Raw genomic sequence first — 27,208 nt, forward strand, 5'->3', positions numbered from 1 at the left:
TATACTTGTTATTACTAAAACAGAAAACAAAAAGACCACTATGACCATTGCTGCATAAAATTACCTCCCGAGCTACAAGTGCTTACCACCTTTGATCCAGAAATCGCCCTTCTAGGAATGTGTCCTACGGATATATTTTTGCACAAGTGAAAGGATGAAATGAGAGATATGTGGTATTGTTTGTCAGAGCAAAAGAGGGAGACCACCCACGTACCCCACCAAAGGGGACCGTTTAAATAATATCCCCCCCCACACTGGATTATTAGCTATAAAAAAGCATGAGGAAAGCATTTCATATATTGAAATGAAAAGATCTATTTCAATATAATTAAGGATGGATCTCTTGAGTCCATTCTTAAGTTTAAAAAAAAAAAACCAAGGTACATAACTGAATGCATAGAATGCTAGCTTGAGTAATAAAAGGAAAAAAGTAGGAACATATGTTTGTAATTGCTTATACAATAATGACACTTTGGAAGGAAACACAAGAAATTATTCATATTTACTCAGAGTGCAGTGAGGATGAGGTGGGAATAGGGTAGTCAGGGTCCTTCTTTTCACTGTTGGGCTTTCTAGATCTTTAAATTTTTTAACGATATGAAAGTTTTGCCTATGCAAAATAAAAAAACAAAATACTGCAGTCCAGTCAACACTTTTTTGTACCATAGCTGCGTGCTTTATTGAGATACACAGTAAAGCAGTAAATATAATACAATAGTAAGGCATATATTTGGTGAAGTCTGATATGTTGTGAAAACGCAGTAAAACTGAAGTTTAAAAAAATAATTAGTAAATGTTACAGTGTTGGTGTTAAAACACAATATATTATGATACTCAAGTAAGAACCCAGTACCTGAAAACAAGGACATAACATGCCAGGTGATGTCTATGCTTCAGTTACATTGGTTTTGATCTACAGTTTAATACTCGGTGGTTATAAAGAACACGAAACAATGTCCAACTTATGCTTAGAACGTAGCAGTAAAGCTCTCAGTTTTTATTCAGATATTTTGACAGACTCACTCCAGAACTAATGTCTAAAAGATAAAAATAAAACAAAAGATTAAAACAAAATTAAGCCCTCTATTTACCTCTGATTTTAGAATGAGACTTAAACTTCTTAGTAGGAAGTAAAGTAACCCCTTGTTTTAAATCACGGTTAAAAAAAAAAATCCTCAGGTAAAGAAAAAGTACAGCGTCACATAAAGGAAAACAACGCAAGACTAAAATCAAATCTTCATGTAATTTGTTACCTTAGAGCTTTGGGTTTTCTTCTGGAAATTATGAACAAAAACGAAAATGGAGGGAAATGTTCTCACAATGGACGGGTGATGAAGCTGTGAAATCAGGTGTGCGCAATTATTAGGAACACCCCAAAACCAAAGTGAGGTAGAAATAGCATGAGAAGCCATGTCTGATGTTAATTATCATTAGTAAAATAAGGAACAAAACCCACTCTCCGAAAGTTAATTACACTTGATGTAAGAGGTAACAGATTTGCAAAATGATAGGTCACACAGTGATTTCTATTGAATGAATGATTAAAAAAAGTGAAAGACTAATAAGATGAAATGAAAGAGTAAAGCTTTTTCCTACCAGTTAGTCCTCTTGAGCGTTCTCCTCTGCTTGAATGACTTATTAACATATTTAACCTGCCTAATCCACCAGAAAGGGTTTGGAGTACCTTTTGGATCATTTAAATCAATTTGCGTTCCCACTTACAAACCTGCCTGGAGTCACTTGTAGAGAAATGCCAAGGAGGGAAACATGACTCGTGGGCTTCTGGGTGGATATTGAACAGTACCACAATGCGATGGGGCTACTGTGTTACCCATTTTCACTAAGGGTTATTTTAAATTAAGTCTTGTGGCATTTACAAACTCATTACAATGGGAGGAAAAAACCTTCAAAACCTGGAAAACCAAGACACCCGCTGCTGTTTGACTGTGAGAAAAGAACAGTTGTAATTATAAAGCTCTCTCTGTGAGGTTATGAACATTCATCCAGTCCTTTACGTCAAGAGCGGCCTGCTCCCTCTGAGGGACTGGCTGGGAATCCATAGCCCTCCAGCCCTACCGTAGTCCTCCTCCTGCCTGGGAGTTAAAAATGCCTTCTGATGCTCTGATTTTCACTGAAGCATCATTAAATTTAAACTGTGGCATTGCCAGCAGCAGGAAGCTGAATACATCAACCAGCGGATGACTCTGACGTAATAAGTCCTGTGTATTCGCTCATGTGTCCCTTAAAAAAATTCAGTACTCTAGTTGTCACTGGAAAGTTTAAAATGAGAAACATCTGGAGCCCCAGACAATGTTTTAGTGTGGTAGCTTCCTTCTGGCTTCAGGCTCCAGGGAATATTCATTCTAGACCCAAGCAGGTAAGCCTGGATGACCAGAAGCAATTGCTTTCCATTAGGAAGTGGCAAGAACATTTGAACAAGAAATTTGAAAGGTCTCTTGGAATTTATATCTACTTATCTATATACCCATAGTATTTACATACTTATAGACATATAGATGTGTAACACGAAAACCCACAGCCAGTCCCACTCAGTCAACAATTCCAAAAGAGCGATATGAAGTAGTCATTTGGTGGTGTTAGAAGAAGTCCTATCTTAAATATGCAGGAAAAGAAAAAAAAGCTACGAATCTCATATGGATATCACGCTAAAAGGATGCAAAACAATGTGCTGCCTCAGTGTGTGTGTGTGTGTGTGTGTGTGTGTGTGTGTGTGTGCATGTGTTTGTTTTTAGGGGTTTTTATAAACAACTTTTTTTTTATAAAGCACACTTTAGTTTACAATCTTTCTTTATAACTGTTATAAATTTTTAAACAACCCAAAATGCGTTCCATATAAAGAAATGGCAAGTTATTTAGCTATCAAGATTTTACATGTAGTTTTCTTATAACTTTTTTTGTACAATTGCATAGACGTGTAAAACCTGCCATTGTTAACAAAACAATAACAGACTTAGAAACTACCGAAATCTACAGTATAGTACCACTACCCTTCACAAAAATATAGATTTTTTTTTTTCTTGTAAACTCTTACTGTCTAATCCTCTTTGTTGTATGAATATTATAAAAACCATGCGGGAATCAGGAGTTGTAAAACATTTATTCTGCCCCTTCTTCATCTGTCATGACTGAAACTAAGGACTCCATCGCTCTGCCCAAATCATCTGCCAAGTGGAAAAGGCTTCCTACATTGTGTCCTGGAAAACAAACAGAAAGACAGACTTGACACAAGGTGTAGTTATCATCACCCCAACTCTTTGTCATTTGGGAAATCATCCCCCGTTTCTAGGTGAAGACAACACAGAAGCTGCGTCGAGGGGATACACAACAGGGTTTGGTTTTTCACCAGTTTTCCAGGAAGAAGCAAAGCCTTGTTAATGAAGCCATTCCACACTGTTAGTATCCAGCCTCATATTGGATCAGGCTCCTAGTAGCATATAAATGGAAAATAGTCAGACTGCACTCGTCTTCCCCATGTAAATATATACCAAAAGGCTTCCATGGATAAGCACAAGATTCCTGTCATAACAGGAACAATTCGTGATGGGATGTATCTTATCCACCTTGCTGTGGGAGATTATTTACTATGTACTTGTATTAAAAATTATTTTACTGTCAAACAAACAACCATCACCATAACTATCACCACCACCGCCACTGCCACTCTCCTCCATCACCGTTAGCATCGCTACCATCACTACCATCACTACGTGTGAAATCTTCATCTCAAGGCTGTTACAAGCTGTTGGCTCACGTCTAAGGCTATGGCGGAGGTGACTTTTCTCTCTGCTTTTACTTGAGTTGAAAGAGAAACTCTTGATTTGACCTTAGTATACACTATTAACATTTGCATTAGGAAGCTTCAGGAAAAAAAAAATTACTTTTCATTCCAGATTACTCAAGAGCCTCGTTGTAAGATGACCCACGTGTATAGCATGGATTTGGGTAGCCTCTGAATCCATTTTTGATCTCCTACCCAATGAGGGTTAACTATCAGAATAGCCTTCGAATAATAATATGACATGACCTATCATTAATCCCCCAGCATGGAGCCTAAGAACAGCACAGTGTCCCTGGGTACTTTGTGGCAAAATTCAGATCTAGAGTAAGATAATTTGAGACACACTTTATGACTTGCCTCGTCATGTATGTCCCATATTTTTATATGGCTAATTTTAATTCTTGGACATTAGGAAATCATTCCACTATTCAAGTACTGCCTCTGAAACTAAAAATGCTTTACTAGGCTATTACTACCTTGCCATGTATCAACTTTACGGATTCCCATAATAATTGTTAAAGTCCCTATAAACATTAAAGATAGACTAGGGCAGGTATTCTTTTCTAATATTTATTTCAAGAGACATAGCGTTTTTAAGTATATGAGGGGATCTGAAGAGGACTCGTAGGCAGGCACTTAAACAGCGATGGCACCAGGTCAAGTTAAGACTTAACTTTTATGCTGTTCAGCCATTTTTATTAAGGTGACCAAGTTTGTAACTCTCTTTGAGCTTTATCAGTGCAGAAAGTTTCAACGAGGACTAATTATGCTTTAAAAAAATCACTCTGGATTTTGGCTGGGGCTGCACACATAAAACCTTGTAACAAAGCATATGTACTATGCCTAGAGTGGGCCAGTAGTTTGGCAGCCCTCAGTGAAGAACAGAAATCCTCTTTGGCTTTTCTAAACCATAAAAACCACAGGAAGCCATAGTGGGTCCTTTGCTACTCCTCAGAGCACGAATATCTAACTGATGCCACCAAGTTAGAGGGCTTCCCTTGTATCTACTTTTGACTGCCCAGCAACCCTGGGAAATCTGTACAATTATTCCTGTATAACTGAAAGTAGATGGACTAACTACAAATTTTAAATTGCTTGCAAATCTTAACAGCAATTAATAAAACCAGTAAAAACAAACCCCAAGACTCTTACACCCTGATACCTAGATATAATTCCAACTATTTCTCACATCTATACTATAGTATAGTCCTCCTGGTAGCTAGAAAATGTATTACAAAACATAAAACAGGGAAGAAACCATTTTTTTCTCCATCAGCTTATTGACAATAATCAAAGACTGCCTATTTTAGACTGTGCTAGGAGATGCAGACTGCAGTTCGAAAGATAATGAAGACAAGTAAATGCATTTATAGATTATATAGCCAAGTGGTGCTTTTCTACTCCTCAAAGTGGTGTTCGGTTACTAACTAGAAGGAAAATTCTTGAGTCTCTTAAGAGGCATAAGTTCTAGGGGTATCTGCTATTTAAAAAGTTACCAGGTCAGAGGTTCATGGTTCTTTTTGAAAAATTAATTAATTTATTTTTGGCTACGTTGGGTCTTCGTTGCCGCACGCGGGCTTTCTCTAGTTGCGGGGAGCGGGGGCTACTCTTCGTTGAGGTGCGTGGGCTTCTCATTGCAGTGGCTTCTCTTGTTGCGGAGCACGGGCTGTAGGGATGTGGGCTTCAGTAGTTGCAGCATGCGGGCTCAGTAGTTGTGGTGCACGGGCTTAGTTGCTCCGCAGCATGTGGGATCTCCCCGGACCAGGGCTCGAACCCGTGTCCCCTGCATTGGCAGGCGGATTCTTAACCACTGCGCCACTAGGGAAGTCTCAGGTTCATGATTCTTAATACACCATACCTACTCCCACAAAATGTTAGGTAGCCTTTAACCTGTCCAGACGGTTAAATGTTCACAATTGACCTCATGGCCATCCCTGTGCTAGAAAAATGAACGTTCTGAGTCACCCCACCATATCTATGTGATGATGCCTTTCATTACTTTGTTTACAAATACCTGCTTCATCAGAATAACAATTCCAGTGTTTTCCATGGAGGTTTTCCTTAGAGCCAGAAAAAAAAAATTCTATCTCTTTGACTAAATACTGCTCCAAAGAATCATATACCTCAACCCGCTGGAGGCATAGAACCACACACAGATAGGGAACTGGGACACAGAAAATAGATTTGTATCCTGCTTCTGTTATCCGTGCGTGTAAGGCAGAACGTTAGTGAGATCATTAATTTTACCTGACAGATTTTTCTAAAGTCAAAATGAAAATCTTGTGCTATGAGCATGAGAGGCCCTGGAAAACAGGCAGGATGCAGGCATCTGCGATTAGCTTCAGGCACAAGTAGACATAAAAATACGTCTATAGACGTACTTAATCCATTCTTAAGCAACGACTGTTGAAGAGAAAGGCACTGTGCGTTTAACATTAGGGTAGCTGTATGTTTTTCCAAGTTGGTGCAAAGTGCGACATGTGGACTCTCACGTGCCACCTCTGCCTCAGGGAGTTGTTCGCTGCAGTGATTGGAATTGAGACTTTCTGGCAGAGACCCAAGACCTCAATAGCAATCTGGCACTCTTTTTTTTTTTTTAAAAAAAATACCGTTCCCAAAGAAATGGTGAGCGCTCAGTTGGCCAAAGCAAAGCCAGAATACCGCAGTGAGATGTGCTTTTCTTCTCTGTAATTTAATCTTTGAAAAAAATATCTGGTCTACTGTACATCTGGGGTATTTTCATAGCATTAAGAAAAATCACTATTGTTTGGATTCTGTGGCTTTCTGAAAACTTATCTGACTACAATATACCTCAGGTAGTATAGTTTCCAAATGCCTGTGTGACTTCAATTACATGTGCTGGCCTTTTCTAAAATGCGTTTATGAGAGACACATGTTTAGGGTGGTTAAAAATATGGTGCAACTTTTTACCACAAGTTAAAATAAATTTTAAGGGGCACTTACCATCAGAATGAACCCAAGATGTCTCACATAAGAAGGCAAACCGTCAGGAGCATTCAATGCTTCACCGATTCAGGTTTCCTGTTTCTCCTCCCAGCCCACCGCTCCCTCCCTTGGACCCCACAAGCCTTGGAAGGGAGCAACGGTGTAGACACACTGAAGGATCGTTCGGTTGATTAGACCTGCATGGCATGGCACTGGCAGGACTTCCAGTATGATGTTTAAATCAGTCAGTGGCTACTCCTGTCCATCTGTTGCTAAGGATCCAGAACCTTCTCATATAAGGACTCCCCACCCGTCCAACCTGTCTCCCACAACAGTACACGCTATTGCCATCCATGGGAGAGCTTTCCTTCTTGCGTCCTTCATACTAAACTCTTGGTAAGGACAATCTTGTTCCACTTGGGCTGTCCCTCAACACTTTGTCATCCGATGTCATTTCGTTAGGTAATTCAACGTTTAGCTAATATTTCTGGTAGAACAGAAGTGTGAAGCAGCTTTTACTGTGAAACCCCAGACCACATTCAGTGATAATGCTGTACCCTACCTATAAAAGGCATTAAAAAAATCCCTCACGACTCCAAGATTCACTTTTTATCCCTAACTGGTTATTGTTCTATCTGGCTCCAAATGCCAAGTAAAGGAAAAAAGCATCCTCCGAAGGGCAAGTTGAGATGACATACGCTTTTCACACACCATTTTCTAAGTGGCAGTAAAGCACACAGTTAAGGGTGTGGCTCTGCACCCAGACTGCCTGGATTCAAATCCTGGCTCTGTCACCTTGGACACATTGCTTACCCTTCCGTTGACTCAGTTTCCTTATCTGTAAAATGGGGTTAATAAGAGTACCTACCTCATAGACTTGTCCTGAAGATTACATAATGAAAAAGATGGCAAGTGCTTAGAAAAGTCCTTGGCACACAGTAAGTGCTCAAAAAAATGTTAGCTCGAGCGGGAAAGAAAGAGTGTAGGCACCAGGAAAAAGAAAACAAAACCAAAATGAAGTCATCCCTGAAGAATAAAAACCAAGGGCACTGGCAGGAAATGCCAGGGTCCCGGAAGTAGAAGGAAGCTTTATGACTCATCAGCTGTGTTCGAGGCTAAATGTATTTTGAAGATTTTGTTTGTGTTGCAAATGGCAACAGATGATGAACTTCAGGATTCCAACCTAGGGACTGCAAAGGGTTGCCATTTAAAAGAGATTCCTGTTCCCCCGACCCCTGGTCCTGTTGTCATGGTGATGACAATGACAGTGAACATTGGAGGAATGTTCCTCATAAGCTGCAAGCGGAGAGGTGACTACCATCCTTACATGATGACACGTGTAATACACACATGGGCGTGCACACACACAATTCTTACACAAACGCCAAACATAGAAAGCGGGATGAGACAGACAGAAGCCATGGCTGTGAGCCTGAATCTCACTAACCTCTCTCATTGGCTTCCCAGGGGTATTTCTTCCTTTAATAATAGAGAGAGGAAGAGGCAGAGATATCAGAAAGGAAAAAAAAAAAAGCATAAATATACAGTTTCATACCAATTTGCTTCTTTTACCAAACAAATGTTGAGATGACAATTCATTTATCCCCTTCTGGAAAAAAAATAAAAGCAAACAAAAAAAACCCAAAAGACACATCCAGTCAAATAACCTTTACATACACTTAAAGTCGGTGTAAACAGATAACATGATCCAGGAGACATCACTTTTAGAATCCATAGAGCTCACACGTTCAACTGGATGAAAGCTGGCACAGCATAGAAATCTGACAAATCGAGCATTGTTTTCAAGGGCAACTGTAGAATCTCAAGTTTACTGTCCAAAAAATCTCAGAATCTCTTTATTGTCCACTTGACAACCAACACACCAAAACAAACAGTAGTTGGTTTCAGGTGCCAAAAATCGGCACTCCAAATGCGAGGTAGAACACTGCATAGAGGCTAGACTCCATCCTCTTGGGAGAAGCTGTTCTATCTCTTAGCAGCTGAGCATGTCCATGATGGGACTGGGGGCACCGGAGAAAATTGAAACAAAGTGGGAAGGAGATAAGTCCCACTTACGGGCAAGCCACGGAGCCAGATTCAGGAATGAGTCTTCACCTTCCTCGTCATGATTCCACAGATACCAGGAGCCTTGAGGGTCAGCCAAAGACCCTCTGGCCTTGTTTGTTTTATAGAACCCTATATCTGTATGCAGTTATTTATTTTTGAAAAGCAGGTTCTGATGAGAAAGTTTTTCTACGCTAATATTTGTAAGCGGACAGAAAATTAGGGACCGCTGACCATACCTGGCACGTCTTGGGCACGCAATTTCCGGGGTCTCCAAAGTGAAATACTGGTTTTCAAACTTTGGCTTTCGCATTGGACCACTTCCTACAACATTCTTATCTGCCATCCAGTATTTAGAGCAGACACAAGCAGAGCTGTGAGAGATCTTGTGTAGCATCTCCCTTTCCCCTGACACACTCCAAGAAGACCTACGACCCCCCTGAAGCAATCTGAGTACTAGTCTAGAACGGATAGGTATTGAGCTACTAATCCAAAAGAAACTTCTTACAACTCAAGTTTAGGGTTTAAAACTTCTGGTGTGGCTTTAAAGGTTTTCTAAGTATGACCCTCCCCCTGCCTTTGCCTTCTTTCTGAGTTGTCCTGAGTCAGAGATTTCTTGGGGATACAGAAACTGCGTGCTTGACGATGTAAGAAACATGGTCAAGGTATCCATGATGCTCCTCAAACCAGGAGAAAGAGAGACGTGCTCCTCAGTTGTGGGTGTTCCCAGTGGTAGGCCCATACCAGACGATGGGGAAAAGGGAGGGGGGAGAACAGCATTTCATCCTTGATGGTGCACACCAACCCCAGCGTGAATTAGTCATCCATTCTTTTTCACTTCATTAGCAACATTTAAAAAATTTCTTGTACTTCACGGTTATACTGTCTGGTGGTAGAATGAATTCTCCTCTCCTGCAAGACTGTGAGCTCCCTGAAGGCAGGGTCCACATGTCGCTCACCTACCTCTCTCTCCCTGATACCTCTACTACACCTCGATGCTACGGGTATTTGGTAAATGCTGGCTGAACTAAATGAGGCAGCCGCTAGGTCATGGCCGAGAGTCCTTTGATGATTTAGGCAACTTGGCCTTGCCCGCGATCCTTTAGCTTGGATGCCAAGGGCTTGTAGCTGCGTCTGGCTTGTAACTTGGGCCTATTTTTCTCTTTCTTTTTTTTTTTTTTAAATTGAAGTATAGTTGATTTACAATGTTGTGTTAGTTTCAGGTGTACAGCAAAGTGATTCAGTTATATGTGTATATATATATATATATATTCTTTTTCCGGTCCTTTTCCCTGATAGGTTATTACAAAATATTGAGTGTAGTTCCCTGTGCTATACGGTAGGTCCTCGACTGGGGTCTATCTTTAAAACCTCAGAACCTTAGGAAGGACAGCATTGTTAGAAAGCAATGCGATTTTAGCTTTAGAATGTAATTACGGTTCCTAGAATGATAAAGGTTATGTACCTTTATTAATTCTTCAACAAGGCCTGTTCAGAGCTCAGTATCAACTGGTCACTGTTGAAGATGAAGCAAATGATTTGGGTTTTATTTCAGGTACTTCTTCAGAAACCATGTTTTCTGGAAAATGGACCTCCCAGAGCTATGTGATCCCTGACCTCCTTCAAAAGTCTCCCTCGCCACTTGGGTTCCAGTGCTCGTTAGCATAGTACGAAGGGAGGTCCGCTTCTTGTTTCAAAAGAGTTAAATGTTTTCTACTTGTATCAGAAATACTTTCTACGCTGACAAAATAGAGGCTCGCTGGTTGCACCATTAAAAACAAATTCTTTACCAATAAATAGAGTACCAAATAAAAGTTTTACGTGAAAAACACATTCTTTGGAAATGAGTCTCCTTAGACCTTCAGTTAGGGGGTCCATCTGGCAATGCAGTATGCTGTCAGGAAATGAATCAAGAGAAACAGGAAGTGTGCTGGGGAGTCCTGAGTCTAAAGAAAGGGCTTGGTCAGGTCTGGAGAAGTCTCATTTCCTCAGGCAGTACGAACTTGAGAGGATTGGCTGTAATTCATTATTCGCAGTCAGAATCGCAGGACGTTACTGTTTCTGGGTATCTTTATGAGCTTCTTTATCTCAGTTCACTGACTTTTTTAAGAAGTTAAGGACTAATGAGTCCCTTTTTAGGACTTCTGTTTCATTACAAGTGAAAGAAGATTGAAATGGCTATACTTTATTGAAAATGCAGGATCTTTTGGTGAAGACGGATATAAACGCATAAATCAATTCAAAAGCACAGTTTTCTTGAGCTGAAAGTTGATCAGCACTGAAATCTGTGACTGTATATATGTGATGAGCTAGAGTGGACAACAATTTAATGATGTAAAGTCGGGGTTGGCACATTTTCTCTGTAAAGGGCCAGATAGTTAAATACTTTGGGCTTTGCCAGTCACACAGTCTCCGTAGCGGCTCTTCACAACTACCCTGCCACAACTACTCTGCCCTTAGAGTGAGAAAGCCCCCCGTAGACAATATGTAAATAAATGGGGGTGGCTGTGTTGTGATGGAACCTTATTTATAAAGATTTGGCCCGTGGACTGCAGTTTGCTGGCCCCTGGTGTAAAGGAGCAACAGCTCAAATCCTTTCTGGAAGCCGAGAGGAAAGGGAAGGGAGCCTGCAAGGGGGGCCGGGATGCTTCCATCTGTCTTTGTTCTTTATGTTGCTTTTCGGTAAAAGAGTCACGGACAAGACTTGAATTTTAGAAGATGGCAGGTTTTGCAAAGCCGTTGGCTTTCTAATTCAGAGGCATTTAACAGAATGTATGTGGCCTTATTTAGGAGGGGAGAGTATGAGAGGGAGAGGATGGCATGGGCTGTTGGGGATAAAAATAATGTGGCACAGGTCAGCAGGTAAGAGATTATACGGGCAGCGGCAATACCCGCGTAACAGTGCTAACTGCTTCCTGAGTTCTCTTACCTGCACTAAGAGCTCATCTTGGATCCTATCATTAATCAATGTACAGTGGCACCTAATTTTTACAGAGACCGATACCGTACCCCTCACTAGCGAAGCGTTTTCTTTCAGGAATGCACACGCGTCGAACAGACTCTTAGTTAGACTGCTAAATGATCAGAGACGTATGGACACATCGCTTAAAGAGTTGATTTTAAAACGATGGTTGTTGTTCGTTCTACCCATGTAGCCTCCCTACAGAATAATGGTGGAGATTTCGAAAGTGTCCTGTGGTAGATAATGCCTTTTATTACAGTGGAATTCAACTTCTACATCTATTTTTAGACAGAGGGGGAGATTATATAGGTAGATGAAACAGGTTAGATCGAAATTGGCTAACATTCTGTGTTTAATGTACACCAAGGCCCTCAAGCTCCTCAGGTGGTTGTGAATAACTAACGAGAGCTAGAGATTCATGAGAAAAGGTAGGCTCGCAAAGCTAAACAGGCACACATTCACGCCTTGAACTCCCTGCGGTTTATAGTGGCTACGAGGCAGGCTACTGCTGGCTATCACTTGATCACTAAGCGGAGAAGCGTGCAGCCTCCTTTATTAATTTGTATAACAGTTTAGCAAGGCCATCAAGGTAAGAGCTGAAGCCTAGAAGCCTAATTGAACCTGCTGAAGAGCCATGAACGAGGCTCTTCACTTCTTTGGGCATCCAGGTACTTCTAGTGGAAATGAAAGGTGAAGATTAGCTGATACCTGAAGACTTAGCACTGAGTCAAAAATTGTGGGAAAGGGTAACAAAAAAGTTGTGAATTTAAAGTACACAAGACCTCCCCTATCTATATGCTTTATATTTATGAAAAACATAATATTGAAAAAACGTCTTTTCCTCTGTGGGCGATTATCTAGCAGGGTTAAGTAAACCAGGAGGTGGTATTTAATAGCACATTTCCACTAAATGTCAGACCTCTGGCTCTAACATCTGTTTTAAGTTACTAAAACAGCTGTCGAACCGAAACAGCTGTAGCAAGCATGAACTTCATTTTTCGTTAACACCAACAATGGGAACGTGGATGCAGACTTAGATGGAAAATACAGTGTTCTCTAAGATACTAGCAAGGTCTTGGCAGAAACTTCCGTGGTAAAACTTTTAAAATATAATTTCTGTCAAAAAGGTATTCACCAAAAAAAAAATCCAGTGTCATTATAAATAAAAATAATCAAATAATAGTAACAGCAAACTGAAAAAAAAAATTCACCTGGGCATGGAAAACTGAGATCAGTTAGATCAGTATTTTTAAACAACTGGATCAGAAAATCAATATAGTGGGTTGCAACCAGCATTTTATTTTTAAAGAAAACAGAGAAACAGTGCGAATTATACGTAGCAAAGAAAGTATCGTTTCATGAAACTTCTGATCTTTGTATGTATACGTGACTATATACATATGTGTGGTGTGTATATGGTGGGTACATACATATTTGTGTGTACATACACATGCAAATAACTTGTTTTATATCTTTACCCCGGTTTAAGACGTAAAATGTTTCTCTTATTATGGATAATGGTCAGAAAAGGTCAAAAGCCACGGTTTTGAACATCAAAGATATTAAGATGAACTTTCAAGACCCTTCCAATTTGGGAGAGTCTCTAATCCTGAGATGTTAAGAATCTCAAGATTTTTGGCTGAATATCAACTTAACATACCTACTAATTGGTAAGATATTCCCATTAAATCCTACTATATATATATATATATACACACATATATATATATACATATATATATATATGTATATATATATTCTCCATTCTTTCAAAATGAATAAATGCCTTTAGTTAGAAATAAAGCATCCAAAAAACCACTGTTGAAAAATTTTTATTTTTTGTGGGGAAGCAGAGAAGAACAGCTTTATTGCAGGGCGCCAGCAAGGAGTCCGGGGCAGCTACTGCTTAAAAGACCCTGAAACTCCCCGAAGGCTTTCAGGGAAGGGTTTATGAAGACAGTGTGAGGCAGGGGGTTGTGGGGTGTGTGACCAGCTCATGAACACTCTTCTGACTGGTCGGTGGTGAGGTAATTGGGAGTCGGCATCTTCAAGCTCGTTCCAGCCCGTCTGGGGTCTACGTGCTTGAAAAACCACTTTTTAGAGTGCATCGACGATCAGCCTATTTTTACAACGACAAGACTTTTGATCCATCTAAATGTATGGAGAAATAGGTGTGACATTGTGATTTATGAGAGGAAATATATATTTAGTCTTCGCCCCCCTTCCAGGCACAGGGCTCCTGAAACCCTTGGAATGTCCTGTGATGAGCAGCAGCGAGGTGTCTTTTGTTACGTTACCAAGGTGACTTCTGGAAAGCACCTAAGGATGGGGGCTGCTTGCCAGGGGAGCCAACCAAGTGATCAGAGGGTTGGAACTTTTCACTCCTACCCCCTGATGTCCAGGGAGAGGAGAGGGGCTGGAGATTGAGTTCAGTCACCAGTGGCCAATGATTTAATCGTTCATGCCTACGTAATGAAGCCTCCTTATAAACCCAAAAGGACAGGGTTAGGAGAGCTTCCGGGCTGGTGAACACGTGGAGATGTGGTGAGAGTGGTGTGCCCAGAGAGGGCGTGGAAGCTCTGCACCCTTTCCCCATGCCTTGCCCTACGCATCCCATCCATCTGGCTGTTTCTGAGTTAGACCCTTTTATAAGAAACCAGTGATCTAGTAAGTAAAATGTCTCTCTGAGTTCTGTGCCCTGCTCGAGCAAATTGATTGAACCCAAAGAGGGGGTTGTTGGAATCTCTAGTCTACAGCCAGTGGGTCAGAAGCCCAGCTAACAACCTGGAGTTAAGATTGGCATTCTGAAGTAGGAGGGGAGGGGCAGCCCTGTGGGACTGAGATCTTAACCGGTGGAATCGGATCCTGTCTCTGGGTAGACAGAGTCAGAATCGAGGTGAATTGTAGGACACCCAGCTGGTATATGAGAATTGTTCGGTGGTGTGGGAAAAGAACCCCACACATTGGAATTGGGTGCAGAATCATAAGGGGCCTATGATAAGGTATAATTTGGTAGGAAGTAGAAGAGAAAGTGTCAAGGTCACAGCATCACAGGAAGACCAGCCAGCTCTTCTAGCACCTTATCTACTCTCGTCATGTGGATGTTGTTTGTTTGTTTAGTTGATTGTTTTCTTCAGGAAAATGAATGAATTCTCTCGGGCCACCAGGGTACTACTGAGTAAGTAGGAACTTGGTTAATGGAACGGGTATCAGACAGATCCTGCTTATCCCCTATTTGAGAACTCAAAGTAGCACTCAGGGGATGATACGCTTCCATAAGCACTAACTTCGTAAACACTACCCAGGCGGCCTGAACAGAGTTTCCTGGGTGCTCCATATAAGTAAATTAACATCAGACAAGTAAATACAACATCAGAGAGGCTGACTGCCAAATACCATGTCAGAGGAGGTATACTTTCGATCTTTCATACCCATGTGGTATCTAGCTTCAAGGAGTCTAGGAGGGGGATGCCGGGAGAGGGTGCAAAGATCTCACCTTCAGATGATTAGGATGGCCCAGAGACCCAGTACAGAAAAGCTGCCGCTGGGGAAACAGAGCCGTGAGCCCTGCTGTGGCCTCTCCTCTGATACTCTAGTTGTTCAGATGTGAAAGAAATGCCCAGGGCTGCCACTGACTTCCCACAGAGCGGGTAAACAACCTTTCGGGTCGAGGAGCAGGGAGGAGGCGCGTGTCTATGACCTTCAAGGGGAAGCTTGGGGTCAGTGAAATGTGTGTGAGATGCGGGGCCCAAAGTTCTGGCCCCATGAGTAGCTGTGTGATCTTGAGGAAGACACTTGCTCTGCCTGAGGCTAAGCCATTCCTATTTATCTAGAAGGGGGGTTTCTAGGATTCTCTCACGTCACAGACGTCTCCATTACAGCAGTAATACTACCGTGCGGTGGTATGAACTTCTCGGGAAGGCTGCATCCCCAACTGACCGTAAGCACCTTGACGGCAAAGAACTTGGCATTTCTACTTTGCATCCCTGACACCTCCGCTGGTACATAGTAGGTGCTAGCGAAAGCTGGCAGGATCAAGGTGAATGTGTTTGATTTACGTCAAACCAGCATGTGGTCTTCTCATTATGAATCATGGCATTTTGGGAGAGGAGGCAGTGAAGATAGGATGGAGAAGAGGCTGGCAGGTGTGGGATAAGGAGGTGGGTGGAAGACAGAAGACTTTTATCTGTTAAAATCAACACATCAGAGGCGCTCAGCGGTGAAAAGATGGCTGGTGCAGACATTTAAAATTAGCTTCCCCTGACGGTTCCTTAGCAACGCTCTATCAGAACATTATTGCTTTTAATGTGCACCACACAACGTTCACTCGCACATGAAATAGCTGGGAAATGGCCATTGTTAACTGACACTGAACAAAAAGATAGGAACAACACAGGACTCAAAACAGCCTCCTCATTGCCCTTACGGAGAGGAGCAAACAGCCAGATTCTCGGCCGCCCTTCCCTCCCTGGCAGCCCGTTAGGGGTGCCGATCACTGGCCGCAAAGCCTTGTGCTTCCCCCCCACCCTTGGTTCTCTAGCATATCCCTCTACTTGCTCACAGGTGACTGCTGCCATTCTTTTTTTAATTGAAGTATAACTGACATACACCATTATATTAGTGTCAGGTGTACAACCTAGTGATTTGACATTTGTATGCACTGTGACATGATCACCCGATAGGTCTATTTACCATCTGTCCCCATACAAATGTACAGTGTTTCTTCTCTTGTGATGAGAACTCTGAAGATTTTCTTTCTTAGCAACTTGCACACTTGGAATACAATATTATTGAGTCGAGCGCCCATGCTGTCTGCCATTCTTTTTATTCACTGAAGGGGGTAGGTCAGTGACCTGTTTTATATGTTAGGGCAGCGAACCACTAGAAAGAGTCCAAAACACTAACAGTAGCAGCAAAGTAGCTCCTTGGATGAAGTAAGGCGTCTGAAGCTCATACTGGCTGGTAGGAAAATTCAGTGCGGTAAAATGCTGTATTTTTGGTATGAGGGGCAAAATATTCAAAGTCAAAGTGATGGGAAAAAATAATTTTAATGTTCAATGATAATAATATTCAGATATATTAACATTTAAATTAGATAATATTAGTGTCTTTCTTGGTGAAAATTGTATTCTATCTATGCAAGTGAAAAAAGTAACGAACTAGTACACAGAGATTTAATTGTACTTATGTGTAAGTGATGGGGTAAGACACAGTTTTCAAATATACATAAAAGGCGTGAGATTGCAAGCCCGAGTTCCCACCACCACTGTACGCTAGGCCTCTCGCAGACCTCGCTGTATCACGTAGCAGCGGTACGTCCCTGGCAAAGGCACCATCAGGGCATTAGTTTCCTCGTCTGTAAAAGTCACTTAATAACTGCTCTTAAGTAAAAGCTATCTCATAATTAACTCTTCAGACTAATGTGCCAAGCAAGGAAGATATGGATACTTTATAAACATAAGTTGCTATTCTTATTTCTAGAAACACCTTGATCGCACAGGTATTTGAACTGGAAATGCTCCAAACCAGAAATTCACACTCGAAGACAAAATCTTCTCCCAGTGACCCCAAACTGGCATTCTGTCAGCACCTGTTTATGTAAACGTGGAAACTACACATGCTAGTTGGGTATGGAAACGAGTGGCCTACTTCCAGGAAGTCTGAGTGACTTCTGGGTACTGGCGCTTACCTCTCGAACTAGGGAAGGAGTTGTTGAGTTGCTCCATCACTTCTTCTAACCCTGTGCTTGTGTCCTGGGGAGGACTGAGAAGATCTTCCTCGCCTTAATGAAAGCAAACACAAACAACGGCAAATTACACTTGAGAAAATACAGATACCAGAGAGAAGGTTCATGACGCCATTTAAAAATCCATTATTAATTCATTTTCACTCCTTCACCAATAACATAAATACAAATAACCCCTCAAGCTTAATAAGTAGGGAACAGTTCCTTCACGGGAAAAAGAATCTCATGCACGGATTTATCTACGTCGTTATCTTTGGAAAAGAAAACTGTGTATCTGCTTAGAAGTTAAAGTTGCCCTAAGTTTCTTATGCCCCATTAACAAACGTGAAATGTTTTTCTTTGTAATAAAAGATGATTATCGCACACTTGCAGCGTGTCTCTTCAACACAAGAGAAGCACGTGACATTTTGCATTCACTTTAGGAAGGTAAGGAGTGGAGGCACTGAGGTATTTTTTCCATTCCTTACTGTGACATTTAACAAGAAATACAGAGAAAACTCAAGTACCTTTAAAGTCCAATGTAATAGGGAGAAATAAAAGTTGTATGTGCCCTACACAGGAAATGAAATATTGATATTCTAAGGACAGTGTATATGGACATACTGGGAAGTTATGTTCCTTTCCTATTTGTTCCGTGGGGTTACTTCTTCATAATTATGTTTTTAGAGGCTTACAAAGGGAAACTTTTTAACAAAAATTTTGAGCATTTGTTTATGTGAGGAGAGAAGGATGATTTGGAAGGAAGGGAGTTTAGGGATGGATGGTTTTCTTCTGGGGATGGGAGTCTCCTTGTAGGTTTTGTTGATCTGTGTCTCGACTGTTTACTCATGTGTCAAAGAAGTACACCTCAAACAGCATGTGCAGTAAGGGAGAAATTTCTTAAGTGCAAACAGAATTGTTTTGAACTTTGAAGGTCCTTTGAAACTAATTTTTCACAGCATTCACTCTTCCAACAGTGAAAATAACTTCTTTTCAAGCTCTGTTTGTTGAGCACATTGTCACTTGCATGTAAAACAAGACCTTGCTTCAGCAGATCAACAAAAATATACACGCTTAAGGGGTTGACAACCTCTGGTTCACATGTGACTTGAAAATGACTGGGGAGCCAGTGATGTAATGACTTAATAAATATGCCTGTCGTTTCCTTTGGTCTATGCCACTTGGATTTTCATCTCTGATTATAATCCCGCATTTATTACCAAGTGTTCATCCTTCTTTCTTAAAGCACAAGCTAAAAGAATCCTTGGCAGTGCTCACCATTTCGACGAAATCCTATCCTAGGTGGATGTGAGGCTGTATACCATTATTAGAAAGGAGGGCTAAGGACCTGGGGTAGACAGAACCCCTCTGATTCTGTGAGTCTCCTGGTAACATACCATAGGAACCCTCTTTGAAGTACTAAGGACAGGAAATGATTGCTATTCAGGTTATAAGGCGAAAAGGAAGTTCGAGTATCTATCTGTCCATCCACATGCACATACTACTTGCTGATATTTATGCCTTTAGAAATGAAAAAATGAAATGCAGCATCTTTAGTTTCTTTTTGCCTGTGGGTTTTTAAATTTTATTTATTTATTTAATTTATTTATTTTTGGCTGCGCTGGGTCTTCGTTGCTGCGTGCGGGCTTCCTCTAGTTGCAGCGAGCAGGGGCTACTCTTCGCTGTGGTGCGTGGGCTTCTCATGGCGGTGGCTTCTCTTGTTGCGAGCACGCGCTCTAGGTGCGTGGGCTTCAGTAGTTGTGGCACGCGGGCTTAGTTGCTCCCCGGCATGCGGTAACTTCCCGGACCAGGGCTCGAACCCGTGTCCCCTGAATTGGCAGGCGGATTCTTAACCACTGTGCCACCAGGGAAGCCCGTTGCCCGTGGTTTTAAACTACCATCATCTGGAAAGGATGGAATGAATGAAATATTGCCAGAAGGAACAGGATGCTGACAGCTGCAGGGTTGATTACATTTCTGTTCCGTTACCAATGCAAAATTTTGCCGAATTGGGGAACACGAGGCATCTTTAATGGTGTCAAGTCCACTTTAGTGACAGTATGCCTTCTAGAATAAATTGGAACCAACAGAGACACTCATGAGCGATGATGTTAATATTTCTGACAGTTTAATCAGCTCATACTGGAGCTCTAGGAACTCAACTGTACTGTCTTAAGGTTTAGGTACAGTTCAGTGAAGTGACTGACATTCTTCTGCCTGAATTACTTCAAGGATCAAAAAGAGGTATAAACCTAATGATGTCAACCGGTCATAACTATCAGCTGTGAGTCTCAAATGCAAGTGTCCAAGTACAAATGGAAACTTGGCTTCTTTGTTTTACTGGAAACTTTCATGGTGGTTTCATGTATCCATTCAAACAGTTTTTGAGGGCCTATTACATCGTAGGTAGAAAATAAACAAGTGAAGTATAATCTTCTCTTCTTTTCTCAAGATTTTCACAGTTAAAACTCCTTTGGGTTTAACTAATCTCCTTTAAAAGTGGAAATCAGAATTATCACGTATATGCGTGAGTAAGAAGTGAATCAACCACTGAAAAATGCTTAAGGCCTAAGATTTTCTGTGTCAGATTATACTGGAAAAGTGAAAACCGCTAAATGACACCTGAAATTAAAGTAATGCCACCAGGCTATTCAATACTGAGCCAGATTTTAAATGTTAAAAAAAAAGCCATAGACATTTCAAAACAGATTTATTTATATATTCAAGTGCTTATCAAAAGCCAACTATGTGCCAGGCAATGTTCTGAGTACTGGGATTATAGCAATACACAACCAAAAAGCCCTGGCTCCGTGGAATTCACGTCCTCATGGAGGCACTCAGGCCTCAGAAAAGAGGGTGAGGGAGGGGCAGTGAGGAAGACTCTTCAGAAAGGGGAGTCTAAGAAGCCCTCGTTAATAAGGGGCAGATGAGCCAAAATGTTAGGGACTTGAGGCTGGGAGCCACGTAGATATTTGAAGGAAGAGTGCGTGAGACAGAGGGAATAGGAAATGCAGACTCTGAGTGTGATTGGCTTGCTCACAGAAGAGCAAGAAGAAGGCCAGTACATACAAAGTAAAGTGAGCGAGGGTTGGGGGGAACGTGCTTCTCTGGCTCAGGAATTTAGACGTGGTCACGTAACCTGCTTTGGCCAGTGGAATGTTAGATATGACATAAGCAGAGCCTTGTAACGTCCTTAAGTGGTTGGGCTTGCTTTCTTGTGCTTATGTGCCATAAGAAGTACGTGGTCCAGTGGTCTTCTGACCCAAGGGGGATGAGAGACATGTGGAACAGACTTGACCCCAACCCACAACTTGGAGTCCAGCCTAGTTGAGCTCCAGCACAACTCCAATCAACCAACAAGACGGCATGAGTGAAAAATATGTAACTTGAGAATTTTCCGATTATTTTGTTACAAAGCAATAGCTGATTGATATACTCCGTTTTAAGGCATCGAACTAGCAAGATACCAATATTTATGGGTTATCTAATCATATGCTGATATGTGGCTATAACATTATAGGCGGCCCAAAAATGTTGACTCTAACAATACTGGTGACCACAAGCCTCCTCCCACAAAAAAAAAAAAAAAAACCCTCAAGAAAATATTTATTGAGTCCCAACTGTGTACACTGGGAACTTGGCCAGCCCTCATCCCTACTTCACTGATCCATTGCCTGCTCAAATAGCACTGCTAATGGTTCAGGGATTTCTAACTTAGGTAATGGCAATTCTTTAGCATTAACACTTCAATTTGATTCTATTCCGAGGTGATCCCCACAGATATGCATAAAAATCCTTTTTGGATTATTGGCCCTAGTTTTCATGGTTTGTCTGAAGTTGGTCCAAAGAAATGACTGAAACATTAAAAAAAATGAATGTTTCAAAATAAGGGAAGACATAGTCAGAGTTAAAATAGCACTCTGATATAGCATCATATGATAGACACTGCTGACGTGAAGGAAAAAGGAGACAGCTCGATTTAATCTGAGATCAAAGAAGTGAAATGGTTTGCTATAGGCAAGATATTCTTTAATTCTCCTGAAACTCACCACGGTTTTAGGCTTTCTAGACGGGATGATATCTAACTCACTTCCCTTTCCTCAATTCAAATGATGATAAGGGTTTAACTTGCTTAAAAAGTGACTTTAGCCAGAATTGATGTAAGCTGAGACGCAAGAATCCTTACACCTATGATTGTGTTTACACCCAAGCAAACTGTTTTCTCTTTATACAAAAGGAAGCTGTGTATGAGAACACTATTTCGTCTTAAAAAGGGGGCTGTGTATGAGCAAATATGCCCACCCCTATTCTTCTTTGGATTGCTTATCTAAATCATATATTTTGTTTTTAACCAGTTTCCAACTTGATGTGTGACTACTTTGTCATTCCTGCCTTTCTCTAGTTCTCCTTAAGAAAGAAAAGATCTATCCAGTACCTGATGTTTACCTTCAGTGACTTCGTGAAATTATGACTTGGGGTAGATGGTTTCAATTTTACCTAAAAATGCTGTGTTTAAGTTGTTTACTGTATTAACGGTATACAGTGATGATGTTGATTACTAGTTGGTTAGTGTTGAATAGTGATGAAAGATACTGAAATTAGTAGCTATTATTCGTTTGTAAAATTTTTATTGAGATATAATTGACATGTAACGTATTAACTTTAGGTGTACAACATAATTATTTGACATAAGTATATACTGCGAATTGATTACCACAGTAAGTTAACATTCATCACCATAGTTACAAATCTTATAAAAGTTCTCGTCACAAGAATAAAAGATTTAATAATCTCTTAGCAACTTTTTTTTAGTTGAAGTTTAGCTGATTTACAGTGTTGTGTCAGTTTCAGGTGTACAGCAAAGCGATTCAGATATATATATATATGTATATGTATTCTTTTTCACATTCTTTTCCATTATATATAGGTAATTACAAGATATTGCATATACTTTCCTATGCTATACAGTAGGGCCTTGTTTATCTATTTTATATCTGTTAATCCCATACTCCTAATTTACCCCGCCCCCTTCTCCTTTGGTAACCATAAATTTGTTTTCTATGTCTGTGATTCTACTTCTGTTTTGTAAATGAGTTCATCTGTATCATATTTTTAGATTCCACGTATCAGGGATATCATATGATATTTGTCTTTCTCTGTCTGACTTAGTCCACTTAGTACGATAATCTCTAGGTCCATCCATGCTGCCATGCAACTTTTAAACATACAGTACAGTATTGTTAACTGTAGTCTCCATGCTGTACGTTATATCCCACGCAGGACTTATTTATCTTATAACTGGCATTTTGTACTTTTTGACCACCTTTGCTCATTTTGCCCAGCCCCTACCTCTGGCAACCACCAGTCTGTTCTCTGCACCATTTTTCATTCGCACTAAAACTGTGCACAAGGGTTCCCCCCTTTTCTTCACGTTCTCACCAACACTTGTCATGTCTTGTCTCTTTGATAACGGCCAAACAGATGTGAGGTGATATCTCATTGTGGTTTGGATTTGCATTTCCCTGATGATGAGTGTGATGTCCAGCACCTTTTCATGTACCTGTTGGCCAGTGGTATATCTTTGGTAAAATGTCTAATTGCTCTTCTCATTTTTTAATCAGATTGTTTTTTCTCTTGAGTTGTATGAGTTCTTTATACATTCTGAATATTATCTCCATATAAGATATATGATTTGCAAATATTTTCTCCCATTCTGTCTTTTCATTTCTCGATGGTTCTGTCTGCCGTACAGAAGCTTTTTATTTGATGTAGTCAGATTGTTTTTGCTTTTGTTGCCTTTGCTTTCGGTGTGAACTCAAAGAGTCATCACCAAGACTGATATCAGGGAGCTTACCCCCTATGTTTTCTTCTAGGAGTTTCATGGTTTCAGGTCTTACATTCAAGTCTTTAATCCATTTTGAATTGATTTTCATGTACGGTGTAAGACAGTGGTCCCATTTCATTCTTTTGTATGTGGCTGTGCAGTTTTCCCAACACCATTTACTGAAGAGACTATTCTTTTCGTATTGTATGTTTTTAGCTTGTTTGTTGTAAATTAATTGACCATATGTGTGAGGGTTTATTTACAGGCCCTCTATTCTGTTCTGTGGATCTATGTGTCTGTTTTTATGCCAATGCCATACCATTTTGACTACTATGGCTTTGTAATACAGTATGAAATCAGGGAGCATGAGTCCTCCTGCTTTGCTCTTCTTTCTCAAGATTGCTTTGGCTCTTCGGGGTCTTTTTTTTTTTTTTTGTGGTTCCATACAAATTTTAGGATTTTTTGTTCTATTTCTGTGAAAAATGCCATTGGAATTTTGATTGGGATTGCACTGAATCTGTAGATTGCTTGGGGGTAGTATGGACATTTTAACAATATTAATTCTTCCAGTCAATGAGCATGAAATACCTTTCCATTTGTTTGCATCTTCTTCAACTTCTTTCATCACTGTCTTACTTATGGTTTTTAGTGTACAGGTCTTTCACCGCCTTAAATTTATTCCTCGGTATTTTATTCTTTTTGATGCAATCGTAAGTGGAATTATTTTCTTAATTTCTCTTTGTCGCAGTTTGTCATTAGTGTGTAAAAATGCAACAGATTTTTGTATATTGAGTTTTTATCCTGCAACTTCACTAAATTCATTGAGCTCTAACAGTTTTTTGGTAGAGTCTTCCAGGTTTTCTATATATGTTATCATGTCATTTGCAAATAGAGATAAATTTACTACGTTCTTTCTGATTTGTGGGCCTTTTATTCTTTTTCTCACCCAGTTATGCTGGCTGGGACTTTCAGCACTATACTGAACAAAAGCGGCAAGAGTAGGCACCCTGGTCTTCTGATCTTAGCAGAAAAGCTTTCAGCTTTTCACCACTGAATATGATGTTAGCTGTGGGCTCGTCATACGTGGCCTTCATTACGTTGACATATGTTCCCTCTATGCCCACTCTGTTGAGAGTTTTTATCATGAATGGATGTTGAATTTTGCCAAATGCTTTTTCCTCATCTATTGGGATGATCATATGATTTTTCTTTCATTCTGTTAATGTGGTATATTTATTCATTTGTATATGTTGAACCACCCATGCAACCCAGGGATAAATCCCACTTGGTCATGGCGTATGATCCTTTTAATGTACTGTCGAATTTGGCTTGCTAATATTTTGTTGAGAATTTTTGCATCTGTATTCATTAGATGTTGGTCTATAGTTTTGTTGTAGTGTCCTCGTCTGGCTTTGGTAGCAAAGTGTAACGCTGGCCTTGTAAAATAATTTTGGGGGTGTGATTTCCTCTTCAATTTTTTGAAATTGGTAAATGTTTGAGAAGGATTCGTGTTCTTTTTTAAATGTTTGGTAGAATTTGCCAGAGAAACCCTCTGATTCTGGGCTTTTTTGGGGGGGGGCGGGGGGGACTTTTGATTATAGATTCAATCTCCTTTCTCATTGTTGGTCTGTTCAGAGTTTGTTTCTTCATGATTCAGTCTTGGCAGGTTGTATGTTTCTAGGAATTTATCCATTTCTTCCAGATTATCCAACTTGTTGGCATATAATTGTTTTCAGTAGTCTTATGATCCTTTGTATTTCTGTGGTATAAGTTGTACTCATCTCTTCATACATTTCTGATTTTGAGTCCTCTCTCTTTTTCTCTTGGCGAGTTTGTCTAAAGGTCTATTTTGTTTCTCTTTTCAAAAAGAAAAAAAAAGCGCTTCGTTTCATTGATCTTTTCCATTATCTTTTCCATCTCTATTTCATTTATGTCTGCACTGATCTTTCTTTCCTTCCATTAACTTTGGACTTTGTTCTTCTTTTTCTAGTTCCTTGAGGTGTAAAGTTAGGTTGGTTGTTTGAGACCTTTTTGTTTCTTGATGCAGGCATTTACCTGTATGAACTTCCCTCTCAGAACTGCTTTGCTGCATCCTGTAACTTCCGTTATGTTGCATTTCCATTTTCATTTGTCTCAAGGTAGTTTTTGATTTCTCCTTTGATTTCTTCATCAGTCCATTTGTGGTGTGTACAGTAACACACTGGTATGTTATTAAATATTCCCATATTTGTGAATTGTCCAGTTTTCTTCTTGAAATTGATTTTTGGTTTCATAACACTGTGGTCAGAAAAGATGCTCGATATGATCTCAATCTTCTTAAATTTACTGAGACTTGTTTTGTGGCCCAATATATGATCTATCCTAGAGCATATTCCATCCTAGAGAATGTTCCATGTACACTTAAGAATGTACTCTGCTGTGTTTGGATGGAGTGTTCTGTATGTATGTTAAGTTCATCTGACATAATATATGGTCCCATGCTTCCTTATTGATTTTCTGTCTGGATAACCTATCCATTGATGTACGTGAGGTATGGCTAAATCCCCTACTATTATTGTATTGCTATCTGTTTTTCCCTTTAGGTCTCTTAATATTTGCTTCATACGTTTAGGTGCCCCTACGTTGGGTGAATAAATACTTACAAATGTTATAGCCTCTTACTGGAATGACCTCTTTACCATTGTCGTAATGCCCTTCTTTGGGTCTTATTTTAGTCGTCGTTTCAAAGTCTATTTTGTTTGATATAAGTGTAGCTACCCCGGGTTTCTTTACATCTTTACATCTGAAGTGACTTTTTTATAGGCCACCAAGGGCTAGGTCTTGTTTCTGTTGTTGTTTTGTTTGTTTTTGTTGGAAAAGATTTCTGTTAAATTTTAATTTCAAAGTTACAGAAAAATTCCAATAGTAAAATAGACTCCTAATGTACCCTTTACCTTGATTCACCAAGTGTTAATGTTGCCATATTTGCTTTGTTTCTCTTTCTAGACACATAGATTTGTTATTGTTGTTGTTATTATTGCTGACCCATTTCAGTGTAAGGTTCAGGTCCATGACTCTTTCTCTAAGTACTTCATCATTATGTCCTTGAACCCTTATCTTATGGAACCACATCGCACTATATTATCATCTAATTTGTAGCCTGTATTTAAATTTCACCAATTGCCTTAATAATTCATAATGTCTTTTATAACTATAACCATATCTGTGCACATGTATATAGTCCACCCCCACCCCGGAACCTAGGGTCATATGTTGCATTTGTCTTGTGTCTTTCCTTTCCTTTTGTTTTGTTTTAAGTATAGCTGATTTACAATGTTGTGTTAATTTCTGCTGTACAGCAAAGTGACTCAGTTATACATATATATATATATATATATTTAATATTCTTTTCCATTATGGTTCATCATAGGATATTGAATATAGTTCTCTGTGCTATACAGTAGGACCTTGTTGTTTAGCTATTCTGTGTATAATAGCTTACATCTGCTAACCCCAACCTCCCACTCCATTCCTCCACCAACCTCCTCCCCCTTGGCAACCACAAGTCTCTTCCCTGTGTCCGTGAGTCTGTGTTTCTCAGATAGGTTCCTTTGTGTTGTATTTTAGTTTCCACATTTAAGTGATATCATATGGTATTTGTCTTTCTCTTTCTGACTTCACTTAGTATGATAATCTCTAGTTGCACCCATGTTGCTGCAAATGGCACTATTTTGTTCTTTTTTTATGGCTGAGTAGTATTCCATCGTATATATGTACCATATCTTCTTTATCCATTCCTCTGTTGATGGGCGTTTAGGTTGTTTCCACGTCTTGGCTATTGTGAAGAGTGCTGCTATGGACGCAGGGGTGCCTGTACCTTTTTAGATGAGTTTTGCATGGATATATGCC

The 27,208-nt window shown here is 40.1% G+C and overlaps 1 protein-coding gene across 7 annotated transcripts in view; it reads right to left on the bottom strand.

Moving 5' to 3' along the window:
• Nucleotides 1–2,790: 2,790 nt before the first annotated feature.
• The window catches only part of DMD (dystrophin), a 2,035,184-nt gene continuing 2,010,766 nt past the window's right edge, over nucleotides 2,791–27,208 (bottom strand). For 5 of the 7 annotated variants that reach the window (XM_065901100.1, XM_065901101.1, XM_065901099.1 and 2 more), the window contains 2 exons: nucleotides 17,461–17,553; nucleotides 3,118–3,215 (listed from right to left, as the gene is read on the bottom strand). In XM_065901100.1, coding sequence (XP_065757172.1) covers nucleotides 3,118–3,215; nucleotides 17,461–17,553 — 191 coding nt within the window. Of the gene's footprint in view, nucleotides 3,216–8,192; nucleotides 8,225–17,460; nucleotides 17,554–27,208 lie in introns of all 7 variants that reach the window. The other 2 variants (XM_065901105.1, XM_065901098.1) reach the window with 2 other exon arrangements.

This window comes from Phocoena phocoena, chromosome X, assembly GCF_963924675.1.
Source record: "Phocoena phocoena chromosome X, mPhoPho1.1, whole genome shotgun sequence".
Taxonomy (NCBI): domain Eukaryota; kingdom Metazoa; phylum Chordata; class Mammalia; order Artiodactyla; family Phocoenidae; genus Phocoena; species Phocoena phocoena.